Source organism: Temnothorax curvispinosus, unplaced genomic scaffold (genome assembly GCF_003070985.1).
Source record: "Temnothorax curvispinosus isolate PA1 unplaced genomic scaffold, ASM307098v1 QBEX01002872.1, whole genome shotgun sequence".
Taxonomy (NCBI): Eukaryota; Metazoa; Arthropoda; class Insecta; order Hymenoptera; family Formicidae; genus Temnothorax; species Temnothorax curvispinosus.
Window position 1 is genome coordinate 5,370 of NW_020212652.1, and position 13,543 is coordinate 18,912.

A 13,543-nucleotide genomic window follows, 5' to 3' on the forward strand; every position below is an offset into this window, starting at 1 on the left:
TTTTGCGATTTGGTCAATTAATTCCCGAAAAATTTGAAAAATTTCTGATACCGCTTCCAAAAAAATCGGTAACGAAAAATTATACACTTTATAACATTCCTCGGAAAATTCTACCCCCGTTTCATATACAATTCTTTGAAATTCGGTCAATTATTTTCCGAAAATTAAAAAAAATTAAAAAAACCGGTTTCCAGAAAATCGGTAACAAAAAACTATACACATTATGACACTCCCCGGAAAATTCTACTCCTGTTTCATATATATTTCTTTGAAATTCGGTCAATTATTTCGCGAAAAAATGAAAAAATTTCAAATACCGGTTCCCAAAAAGATCGGTAACGAAAAATTATACATTCTATAACACTCCCCGGAAAATTCTACCCCTACTTCATATACAATACTTTCAAAACCAATCGAATAGTTTAAGAGTGCATAAAGGACATACATACATACATACATACATACATACATACATACGTACGTACATACATACATACGTACGTACATACATACATACGTACGTACGTACATACATACGTACGTACGTACGTACATACATACATACGTACGTACGTACATACATACATACGTACGTACGTACATACATACATACGTACGTACATACATACATACATACGTACGTACGTACATACGTACATACGTACGTACATACGTACATACATACATACATACATTCATACATACATACGTACATACGTACATACATACGTACGTACATACGTACATACATACATACATACATACATACATACATACGTACATACGTACATACGTACATACATACGTACATTACGTACATACGTACATACGTACATACGTACATACGTACATACGTACATACGTACATACGTACATACGTACATACGTACATACCTTTCAGCCAAGCGAGGGCGCTGTCTTATGGCTCGCGATCCCACAGAATTGAGTACTTAAAAGTTAAACGCAAGATCCAGAATATTCTACATTTAATCAAATATACTATTACAACGTCGTCAACGTCTATATCACACAATAGAACAGATAAATTTAATGAGTAAATAACAGTACTCAAGAGCGATCTCGCTAGAATAAGACCACCACTTATATGCTACAAATTGGCAGTTTTTACTATTTTTCGCATTTTTTCTAAACGCAAAGTTTGGCCAAATTATCATAAAAATTAGATTGTACATACCTTCAAAGGTATGCATGCCAAATTTCAGTCAGAAATACCATCCCAGTAAGCAAGGAACATTAAATTAACGTTTAGAAATATTGACTTTATGTGTATTTTTTAAACGTTTTTTAATAATATTATACACATACTTGAAAAATATTATTTCGTAATATAATTTTTCTGAATGTTGTTAAAATATTTTAAAAACATTACAGAAAATATTTTTCAAATGTTACTCTGACATTTATTTGAGATCAATGCAACAGTTCAAAATTCCTTGTAATTTGGACTTGGTAATAACGTTGGTAGTATATTAATTTTTTGTTGTTAGAATGTTATTGTTTTATATTGTGCGCAACGCTCATCGCGACAGCCATGATGCGTACATTATCCTACGTACGATGCATGAGTGCGTATACACGCGTGTGGATCGAGCAGTGCGAAGTGCTCTTTATTTACAGTATATTTATATATAAGTAAGTAACTATTATATTCTAAAAGTTGTACATTAATAATAAGAATTCAATTAACCATACGTGCTATGAATAGTAGCTGATATATGATGATCTATAACCTATAATTTAGGTTAACTACAAATAACGTTCTTTGAATATCGGTAGAAGCTATATAGTGGAATTATTTGCTATTTTCTTGCAATTTACTGCCGATTATTTTCAGCTGTTTGAGCGCGTCGAGATCATGAGCAGACGCACGCTTGTCGCGACAGCGAATCGGAAGCAGTAATAGTTCTGGAGACTGTAGTCGCATTATCTTACATATACGTATGATGCGTGAGTGTGTCATATATACGTACGTTTGTGCTTGTGCTGTCGAGCACTTTTAATTGTATACAACATTTTTAAGTAATTATTATATTCTAAAACTTGCATATTAATGATAAGAACTCAATTATCTATATGTGCTGTAAATAGGTAGCTGGTGATTCAAGATCTATTTTTCGACCTATATAAAAGAAAGATTTGCAAAAAAAAAAATATACCAATAAAGTATTAAGGATCGAACATATTCTTGATGTACTCGGGCCGCGAGGCTGAGCAATATTCTGAGGAAAGTATTGTACAAGATACAAAGATTGGACAATATCTCCCCTTATCTTCCATTGACAATTTGAAGATATGCTAAAAACTGATCAAGAAGCTTTCATGCAAGTTGTAAGTAAAGCTGCTTATCACAATTATAATTAATTCTATAAACATTTACAAATAACATTTTCGGTTAGTAATTACATAATCGTAGTATATTACACAATAAAAATAGACTGAAAATTTAAGATGAATTAAGACATTAAGAGAAAAGACTGTAAGAGATATCTCCTCTCCCTCCCTCTCTCTCTCCCTCTTTCTCCCTTTCTCTCCAAGAGTAGTAAATATAATATTTGCAATTTAGAGTCGACAAATAGATCACTAGAACTTGTAATTTTTACCGATTTTTTGGTATTATTTTCAATGTAGTGCCTATAGCAAAGATAGTAATTGCGCATTATCTGTATCTACTATGTTTATAGTTATTTTGATTGTAGCGTAACATATGCATATATTTTTTGTTTATAACAATTTATTAGATGAAAAAATAGATGAAAAACTCTAAAAATATCAGTAACATACAGACAAAATCATCCAAACGTCACATCAAATAAGTACTAACGCATTCACTACTACATTGTTCAAGTCTTTTATGCATATAGATTTTCTATATATAAATGTGTGTTGCTTTGTTTTATCATATTTAGCAGAAAACTTAAGTATTTATATATAAAAATCTTTTTGCAAATTTTTCATATATTTTTAAGCTTTTAAATTTAATGGAAATGGTACAGTAATATTTTTTTACAATTTTCTTTAACGGAGCAAACATACTGATAATATTTAAAAGTTGTACAATTTTTGTAACAGATAAATATTTACACTGACAGCTCGAGATCTTTACTTTGAAATTTTTTAATCATTTTTGTGATATATTGAGCAAATGCTCTAATTGATTTACACCTATTTTTATTATGTAAAAGCATTTGTAATTCTATGCAACCAATACGATATATGTAAACTTTCTAAAAGAAGGTAGAATTTTGTCGGTAAAGTTTTCAAATATGGTATGTCCTTCAAAAATCAAAATGTATTTGTATTAATCTCTATAATGTATTCAACTGTATGTTTTATGTATAAAACGATCAAATAGAATCTTGAGGAGGAGCACCCAATGCGTCCAAAATAAAAAAATGGTTACTCTGACTCTTAATCTTACAAACTTATATCTATAATATATGTCTTTTAATATGTTCTATAATATCCTATAATATGTGTTATTATATTTTAAAAGTCTTCTGAATTATTTTCCTTGCAATTTATAATAATAAACTGCATTATATAGAATTACAAGTATAAATTTTTCAGGTGAACAAGGTTATGTTAATTGGAGGGAAACATGAAAAAGATTTTATTAGAAGAAGTTTGAGTGCTATATTTTCTGATGACTTAGCCTCCATGTATTCATGGACTGGTCAAAAAAATAATTATAAAATTGGAGATACGCACACAATTCTGAGCATTAAAAGTAAGTAATTTTTTAAGAGATGTATATATTACTTGCAATATTAAATGCTATGTTTTATGTCTCAAAATTTATTAAAATTGTCTCTAAAATTTTTTTGTGGCAATCATCGTTAAAAAGCAGGACACACATACACGTTAAAAATTCTTACGAAATAAAAGAAAAATATTTATCCATAAACTAATACTTTTGATCGATTTAGTATATATGTAAACTATTCCGGAAACTTTTGTGTTACTTCAATAATTATCATAAGTTTTAATTGCTGTTAAATTAACATTATTTATTTCTTTCATCTAACAATGAATAAACGGTACACGTATTGAATTTTTCTTATTCCAGAAGCTTTTAGAGCAATATTCCCTCGGAATACAGAAAAAGATTTTCAACACTTTGTAATGGAGTGGTTCAGATTCGCAAACGTCTGTAAGGAAAGAAAAAAACATTAAAAAGGTAATGTAATGTATTTCGGTATATACTCTATAAAATAAAATTATTATAGTTTGCCGCGTTATAATTTATAAGTAACTTTTTCACTAATTTAATTCTACTTTTATTTTTTAGGAATTGATAAATATATTATCTTACTTGTGTGGCTCCGCGCGAGTGATTATTATAGTAACAAAAGGGTCTTAGGTTTGATCTCGACTCAGTCTGCATCCCGCATATACAGTCCTCGTTTAACTTGTTTCCCTGTAAGGGATTGATTAAGAGGAAGTAAATGGTTTAAGGATTCGTGGTTTAAGAATCCAAAAGTTTAAGGATTAAAAGACCTGTATGTGATTTAATAATCCGTTTTAGAAAGTTTGTAGAATGAAAAAAAAAAAATACATAGTTCTAGACGATAGTAAAAAGAAAGTTTTTATACATTAGAAATAGTGATTTGTGCTATATGATCTAAAAGAATAAGGTCGAAGGCACTAACACCCTCATTCGAGGGGACACATTTCAAATAAAAAAGGAAGATTTTGATAAAATTATTTGGTTTGACATTTTTTCTTAGTATCACGTTTAGTTTTTATTCAAGGATCAACGACGAAGATGTGAGACCACATCTGATCTTGTCTTATTAAAATGCATTTTTTCCTGGATTTAAGACAGAAATCTGATTTTTTTATTTGAAAGATGAGTTTTATCCCAAAACCTTCCGTTAGAATCAGTGATCTTCACCAAATATATTATTGTGATAAACTGAAAACTGTAATATATGGTATAAATTATTTTTATATAAATAAAACTTTTTTTATGATAATTAGTGAATTATTCCCCAATGCAGATTAGTATACATATAACAGGCCTGGGCAACTTGGAGCTCCGGAGCCACGACACTCCCCTACTTTCCGTGGATAGAAAAGAAGTGTCGTGGTTCTGGAGCTCAATGTTGTCCAAGCCTGGTCTATAAAAGCAATCTAAATATTAATTAGACAATAAATATTGAGATATTTTATTACTATTGCATATTTATTGAAAACATGTTGCCTGTAATAGAAATAAAACATCAATAAGAACTTTAAATAAATGTTGGAATTAATATTACGGTAATCTTAATATAATATTGTAATAAAGTTGATAGTACGTTTAAATTTTTATCTCAAAAACATTACAGGAATGATAGAAAAACCTTAACGCAATGTTATTTGCAACGTTATGGCACCCCCATTTCAACATTACTGAAATTTCGGAATCGTGGTCAAAGTATGTTCATAATGATGTTCTATACAACATTAAGAACTACATATTTAACAACATTACAAGTTGTAGAATATCGTTGCAATAACATGTAATAATGATTTTTTGCTTACTGGGATGTAGTTGGGATGTAGTTACGTCAAAACAAGCATAAATACGTACCTATGTCTAATTCCTTTCTTTTTTAGTCGCGCCGCAAACGTCTGTTTCGCAGGCCGTTGTTGATCAGACAGCCGAAAGTTACCAATAGCAACCAGCGGTATTTTTGAATGGTATTATAATGCTATAAGGATAACTATAGACGATAGTGAAAAAAAAATCCACATATGAAAAATCCCAGGCAGCATGCTAATGTTCACTGAATGTTAGTTTTGTGTTATATATGTTTACTGTTTGATTTCGAACAGTCAGCTAACATTCTGAAAATAAATTTTTTCAAAGAGTTATGATCTAAACGTTGAACGAACGTTGCAGATATATTACTAATTTGCCTTTTAGTCGCGTTATTTTTGTGTTCAGATGCGAATGTTTTTGGAACATTGTGCTCTAACACTTGTAGCAAAATATACTCGAAGTCCGAATTTTTCTAAAAACGGATCGGATCATCAAATAAAGGATACTGGAAATTGGGAGTGGAGCAAGGGGGATGAACAGAATAAGAGGCAAAAAGGGAATGACTGAGAAGGAGGCTATGAAGAGAGAGAAGGAAGGGGTATTAACCTTCGTCCGCAATACGCAGACGCAAATCGCATCGTAACAGCGCGGTGAGCGTGACGTCATCTCTGCGCTTGTGCATTGCAAGCAAAGGTTATCAATCTACCTTTCTCTCTCTCACCTAACTTGGACTGCTTGGACACACTGGACACAGATCTTTTCTACGGGTTTTAATTAAATATTATTGCACAGTAAAAATCATTACGCCAGGTAAGTTTATAATGTTTCTTCTTATGCAGGAATTATAAGGCTAATGGCATAGAACGAAATGAAATGTAGACACTTAACGTTCTCTGCTATCACCCTAACGTTAAGTTGTAGGCTAGTCATGCATAGAGATTAGGTAATCAGTTATTTGTCTCTATGACAATCATGATTGCTTTTGTTACGATAATTATTGAAAATTGATTTTTTAAAGTGTTTTCGTGTATTTAAGATTAGAAAGGTGGAAATTCAAAAGACTATTTATAGTTAATTTCTTAAAATATAGACGTCAGATATTTTACGAACATTAGTCAGAAAAAAATGTCGGGAAAAAAACTTGTTACTCAATGTCAAATTCAGAAAATAGCACAGATATTAGTGAATTCAACACAAAACATATTGGATGACTTTTTTTTAGAAGAGAGGACATCGCATGATCCTACTGTTATTCTCTGCTCCCCAAACGCAAGTTTTTCTCATGTTAGTGCTTTTTTTAGTAATGAATCCATAATCTCTTCACTTAATAATAACTATGCTATGCATTTTACCCCAACTGATTGTGATGCTAAAGATTCTGTTTTGCAAATGCTCTCAACAAATGTAACAAATTAACTCCGACAAGAATGGCTGAAATTTTCAATAATTGTATTGATAGCAATTTGTCAGAATCAAATCAAGAACCAGATATTGAGCCATTAGTTGTACGCCTTCAAAATATTGTTTTTCACGTGTTAATTTGACTCAGCTAAAAATGTTGCTAACTGAACTTAAGTCTGATCATCTTGACTTGTCTTTAGACCCACAATATATAATGCAAACACCAGTCTATATGAATATTAAGCCTTTAAATAATGGTAGTTACGTCCATGTTGGTATTAAAAGCACGGACTCGTAAAACGTATGGAGAGTGGAATTAAACCGAATTTTTTACAGTTAGGTGTAGATATAAGTATTGATGGCCTGCCAGTCTCCAAAAGCAGTTTTGTTGATGTTTGGCCCATACTAGGTAGATGTACGGGATTATATGACCAAAGACCAATTGTGATTGGCCTTTTCTGTGGATCTGGTAAGCCAAAACCATTGGATTCGTATTTGATGGATTTTATTGATGAACTTAAGGTACTTCAGAATGATGGTATTAAATGCAATAATCAAGTGTTCAGAGTTTTTGTTCATTGGTTTATTTGTGACGCACCAGCTCGTGCATACTTAAAGTGTATCAAGTGTCACACAGGTTACAATGGATATGAGAGGTGCATTCAAGAAGGTGAGCATGATGGTGCGAAAAAAATGAAGGAAAGCTAAATTATATTTTTGGCCTGCTGGCCTATCTGTTACGCGCATTCAGTGGCGAATTTAGGATTAAAAAATGGGTAATATTATCCCCTTCGTCCTCCTGTTCCCAAGAATTCGGGAAGTCAACTACTAACCTGTGGTTCAGGGATCCCTATCTTTTAAGCATTTATCCTGAATACGCCATTGGAAATGGATAATTTGCAAAAGCTATTTTCCCAAAAATTGCCCCCTGTATACAGGGAATATCCTCCCGTGCTTTGTGTTATCCGAATGTTTGACGAAAGCTTGTCAAACATTATATCGTAATGTTCCACGAACATTCTCTGAACATTCTTCGAACATTAGTTAGGTGCGAACTCCTAACAGATAACAGTTATTTCGTAATGGTTATAACATTCAGCGAACACTCGGAGAATATTAACATGCTGCCTGGGATACAGACGGCTAGATGAGAGGCATTTCAAATTTTTTTATCCGAATTAGGATCTGATCCGAAATAGGCACTTTACCCTAGCTTTAATTTCTCCCTTGACAAAATTATTATATTACAAAATTATGTCACCTAACTCAACTCAAGTGACATTGTATTTCAAAAAAAGATGTGAAATCTTTAAATTGCGCCAATTGCAAAGAGACTATATATATTGCTTTGAAAAATAATTGTTGTGCAACTACTTTTAAAAAATAAAACCCAAGTGGTAACTTCATGTAACAATAAATATAGTTATTTATAATGATATAAGTACAATCTATAGAAACTGGTTGGAGTAGTAAAATTCCCCCCTTTCCCTAATTAAATCGATTCGATTTAATTTTTGATGCTATATGCATCTAAATAACTGTAAAGGAATTATTGCGAAAAATATTACCTCAGCCATGGGTTCGAACCTGGAACCTCCTTCATTCCGTGAAGGTGTCGTACCGATTCGATCACTGCGAGGCATGTGGTAATATTTATAATAACTAATAACCTATTATTAGTTGTAATATTACGCGTACTTTTAGCCAGCGTGATTTAAAACTTTCGCGCATCATTTACCGCGCTTGGTTTATAGTTAGCCCGTTTTCTATATTCGTGGAATAATCTTTTTAATTTGAACTCGTCTACTTCCCTTCTTCGTCATTCAGCCGCATTTTCAAAAATGAATTTGATTGGTCGCCATACTCTTTGTTAGCGCCCAGAGCCAATCCGCCACACTCTTCGTCAGCGTAAAAGCCAAATTCAGTTAAGGGAATTATTAATGAATCAATCAATCAAATATGTCTTATTAACATATCATATAATATATAAAATGTATAATTCATTATTATATGTAAAATTCGTAATTTATTGCATATCCCCGCAGGGTTCGCAATCTACTACCAATACTATCCTTCTCCTCTCACTTTAGTCTTTTGGACCAACGGCTTAACGTCTCTTTCCGAAAAACGGAGCCCAGTTTTCTCCGCACAAGAGCCTATCTTGCACGGAGGAGCGCAGCTATCGGAAAACATTCTGTTTCGAAATCATCGCCAGCGACGATTTGAAATAAGCGCCGTAACGCCTACTCAGACGTCGCGAGCGCAATCGGGGAGAGTGCGACGGTCAGCGAGCGCGGCAACGGAGAAGCACCGGCCCTAGCAACCGTTGTTATTCTTCATCTTCTTCTTGAGTTGCCTGATCAATTTTGTTCTCGCGAGTCTCTTTGGAATCGACATCGAAAAAAAAGGGAATGAGGCAATACTGATTGATTGCGCGTGACGTTGATTGTGCTGTTCGCAACCCGGAGCGAGGAGACGCTTTTGGAATCATCGAGTGGAGGACGGAGTTTCGACGGAGCCGTGGCGGGGATCGACGAAGCCGGACGGGACGTTCTGATGCCCCGACTTTTCCATCCTGCCTAATCACTCCCAACTGAGGTGTCATCGAGACGCCCGAGAGTTCTAGCGTCGTTGCTTCCGACCTCGAGAGAAGCCTCAGGTTTGATTTGCTCGATCCGATTGCTGCGGTGATTCGAGTGACGCTTATGCGGCGGTCCCGCAATTATTTACCGCGCGGCTACGTGGTCGACGTGGTGCTAAATATCCGCGCGTACGATCTCAGTTTCTTCTCATTGCGCGTATCTAAATTAATTTATAAATAAATAATATGGTTATAGGAATGGTAAATTAATACAAAACAATTATTTATAAATTAATTTAATCAATAACTATAATAAAACTCATATTTTTAAAAGTAGGTACCCGGGTACCCTGGGTATTAGAATCAAGTAGGTAAACTTCAAGACAATAATTTTTTTACTTCCGGGTATTGAAACAAAAAGTTCATTGCATATTTCGATAGTAAAAAGTTCAAATAGCGACGATCCGGGCGGTTATAAAGAAATTATCATGGAAACATTAAAAATTTAACCTATACTAGACACTACAGACGCGCGCTACGCGCGCGCTATTTATCTTTAACATTTCACTATTAACCCTATTATACACAACTGTCAAAATATACAATGACAGCTGCAAATGAAGTAAGCGCAGCAAGAGAACCAATCGGCATCGCGGAAAAGCGGCAACAATAAACTTCACATCTCCTTTTTAGAAGAGGATATGCACAGGTGGGTATCCGGGTACCCGGGTATTGACATAAGGGTTAAACGTACGTAGTCGAATGTTGGAAATTAGAAGTGACTGTCTAAAGTTGAATAAGAGTTAGAAACAAAGTCAAAACCGATGTCGAAATTAAAGTGTCGTTAGAGTCAAAATTAAAAACGATGTGTCGCTCCGCGGCGTTTTCCGCCCTATTTATACCCGAAATGGCCAGAACCCCCCGCGCGAGATTCTCACCATTTCCTACATGTCTTAAAGGGGGAGGTTTTATAGAAGTTTCTAGAAGCGTAGTTTTGGGCCCCATCTGGACCTCAGCCTGACAACAGCCGCCCGATAACCGAAAGATAAACTAAACATTTATACTTGGAGCTGAGCGTTTGCTCAAAACTCTGAGCTAGTGTGCGTCGTCTAAAACGTTCAAGAATTCTAACGTGCGTCGTCTGAAATTTTAGGATAAAATTTTCGTATGTAACACTATATATGTACAATCGGGAGCATTAATGCCGAATATTGTTTGAATTTACGAAGAGATTTCATAACATATGATCTATATCAATTCTATTTCAGGATAAATAATAAATGAAAACTGAATATGATGATAGATAATGAATAAAGATCTATTAGAGAATTACATTGAATTAATCGGTTGTAACAAAAAAAAACACAAAAGTTGTGAGAGTTGGAGTATATTAAATCCCAATGTAATTTTAGAATTAATTACTCTTAATAGAAGTACCGCAAGAGTACGCGAAGAAGCGTGTAGATATTAATCGTGCGGGTCGCGTATAATGCACAAGTATAAATCACACGTAACGACGTAACTGTAAATGCGTTACGTTATGTGGAAAACGCGTATAATATAAAACCTTTGAAGTGTTATAAAAGTTGCAACGAGCGGGTGGGGGTCAAACGATCGATAGATCACACTCTCATTGACCTTATTTTTATATTCGGATTGCACATATTATGAACACCTTTACATTTTTCTTCAAAAATTTCATTTTTAAGGATTAGTTTTAGTTTTACTTTTTATACTTTTTATACTTTTTATACTTTTTATCATTAACATTATATTATCATCAAAGTCTCATGTGTTCTCATCGCAATTCAAATCTGTATTATTAATATACATTTCTGTTGTCTTTTGCCCACTTACAATCATAGCCTTATTAGTTGCAACATACATTTTTGCAACAAAATTTTGTCCTGTCATATTCCTTATTTTGTCCAATTTCCTTTTCCTTGCTCTATGTTTTTCTACGCGTTCATTCATTCTTCACGCAGTTTTAAGATCTTTTAACACTTTATGCAATCTTTTAAATTAATTTTATACAGACTGTATAATACGCGCACGTTATAAAACTGAATCAATATTACAATATGTCTTGGAAACAATGGAAACTCAATGAAACTTTGTTCAGTTCTTATCCAATTCTTGAGCAGTATTTTAACTAATAATTATCTATTAATACTAGACAATAACTGGGCAGGTGTCCACGCAAACTGCATATATTTTTACCAGGAAAACTGCTTCAGATACTGAATAAAACTTTATCAAGTTCTTGTCCATTTCCTACGCAGTATTGTTACACTAATGAAAATGCAGTAATACTAGACAATAACTGGAAGAGTGTCTAGGAAAATTGCATACATTTCTACTATTTTCTTAATAATTACATTCTTAATAATGACAAATTTTAGTCGATTTTTATACTCGATTTAGTCGGTTTTAATACTCGAAAATTTACCATTTTTAAGGCATTTTTAAAACTTAATATGGTAATTTAGGTCAAAAATTATCGTATAGATTCCACTTTAGACGTCAAGACATTAAGGACTGCCCAAGGCAATGTCCTGTACTAGTTATGTAAGGTAGCAGCTAAGCGACCATGAATTTATCGATTCCCTGCTTATCGTCGAACGACTACTTCGATATCTCGTTTACCAATTCATCTCTCGCACGTAAGCTATAAAAATATTTCTATGACAAAAAATGTTTTATCTTTTCATGGAAAAGACATTAATATTTTTGGGCAAGCTACGTAGTCTTTAAATATCAAGATTTTAAAATAGATATTCGAAGCACCGTATATAACTTTTAAAACATATAAATACATTTAATCCCGCCTTTAATATCTGTTACGTATATGTAGATGGGGAAAGATACACTCTCGGTTCTTCCGGTTTACATTAAGTATAGCTCACTTTATTTCAGACGTTCTTACAAAACTTTATCGCTGTGGAATCGGTCGCGTCCGCTCCGTCGAAAGTCAGACCCGCTCTGCTGAGCGGGAAAGAACGGTGGTATTACCACCGTAGTAAGACACGCATTGATCACGCGTGGTTCACGTCTGTCGAACGCGCGCCTCTGAATACGCGCGTATCGAACTGATCAACAATCACACTTCGATGGTATCCACCGTACATACCGATCTATCCATAACACCCCCTTTCCTTAACGAAAGAAAATATGGACGCAACCAAAAGAACTTTAGTGTGTTACGTAATCTCCGTATCTGTTGGTCGGCGTCCTAGTTCTTTGTGACCAGCGTAATTCCGGTGTGTTAAACGGTCCTTGGTTAGCTACCACTTGTAGTCTTTGAGGCTCTATCCTAATTTGCTCATCCGCGTTATAACTTACGTATCTACTTTCATCGCTATTACTAATGCGTGGTGGGGTCTGTTCTCCAATCTGTCGTATCTGATTTGTATGACGTTTCCAAATTCGGCCATCATCCAAAAGTATCAAATAGTGTAATTTCCCTACGCGTTTCTTAATTTTTTCGAAAAACCATTTATCTCCTAACTGGTAATTTCGGCAGCTAACTCTTTCTCTCTCTTAAAACTCCCTGTACTGTTTGTTGTCAGACGTATGTATTGCTCCGTTACTATTTGTAGGCTTCATTATTGTCGTTAGGTTGATAAGTGAGTAATACAGTTTTACTTAAGATCGGATATTTAATGTAGAATACAAGACGTGTGAAAAGATGTGTTACATGAGGCTGGTGTAAAGGCGGACTGACGGACTGCCATATAGTATATATAGAGGAGAAGGAAGACTATCAAAGCGTTCACAAACGCCTGTTTTCATCGCCCATGCACATGAGGACTCCCCTTTGGGCTCCTTCTCAACAATTATATCTAACGCACATCTTATTTTTCGGTCAAACATTAGTTCGGCGGGTGAAATTCCTGTTGTACAGTGCGGTGTAATACGGTATTGCATAAGTATACGTTGTAACGCTACTTCTAATCCTATCTTACGTGTATTGAGGTTTAAAAGAGATTTTTTAATGGTTTGCACGAAGCGTT

The 13,543-nt window shown here is 34.0% G+C and overlaps 1 protein-coding gene across 1 annotated transcript; it reads left to right on the forward strand.

Moving 5' to 3' along the window:
* Positions 1 to 6,975: 6,975 nt before the first annotated feature.
* On the forward strand, positions 6,976 to 7,619 carry LOC112452011 (the record flags this gene model as incomplete). The annotated part of the gene is made up of 2 exons (XM_025011997.1): positions 6,976 to 7,053; positions 7,286 to 7,619. Coding segments are annotated over exons 1-2 (412 nt in total), but the record flags the coding sequence as incomplete, so codon positions are not given.
* Positions 7,620 to 13,543: the final 5,924 nt, after the last annotated feature.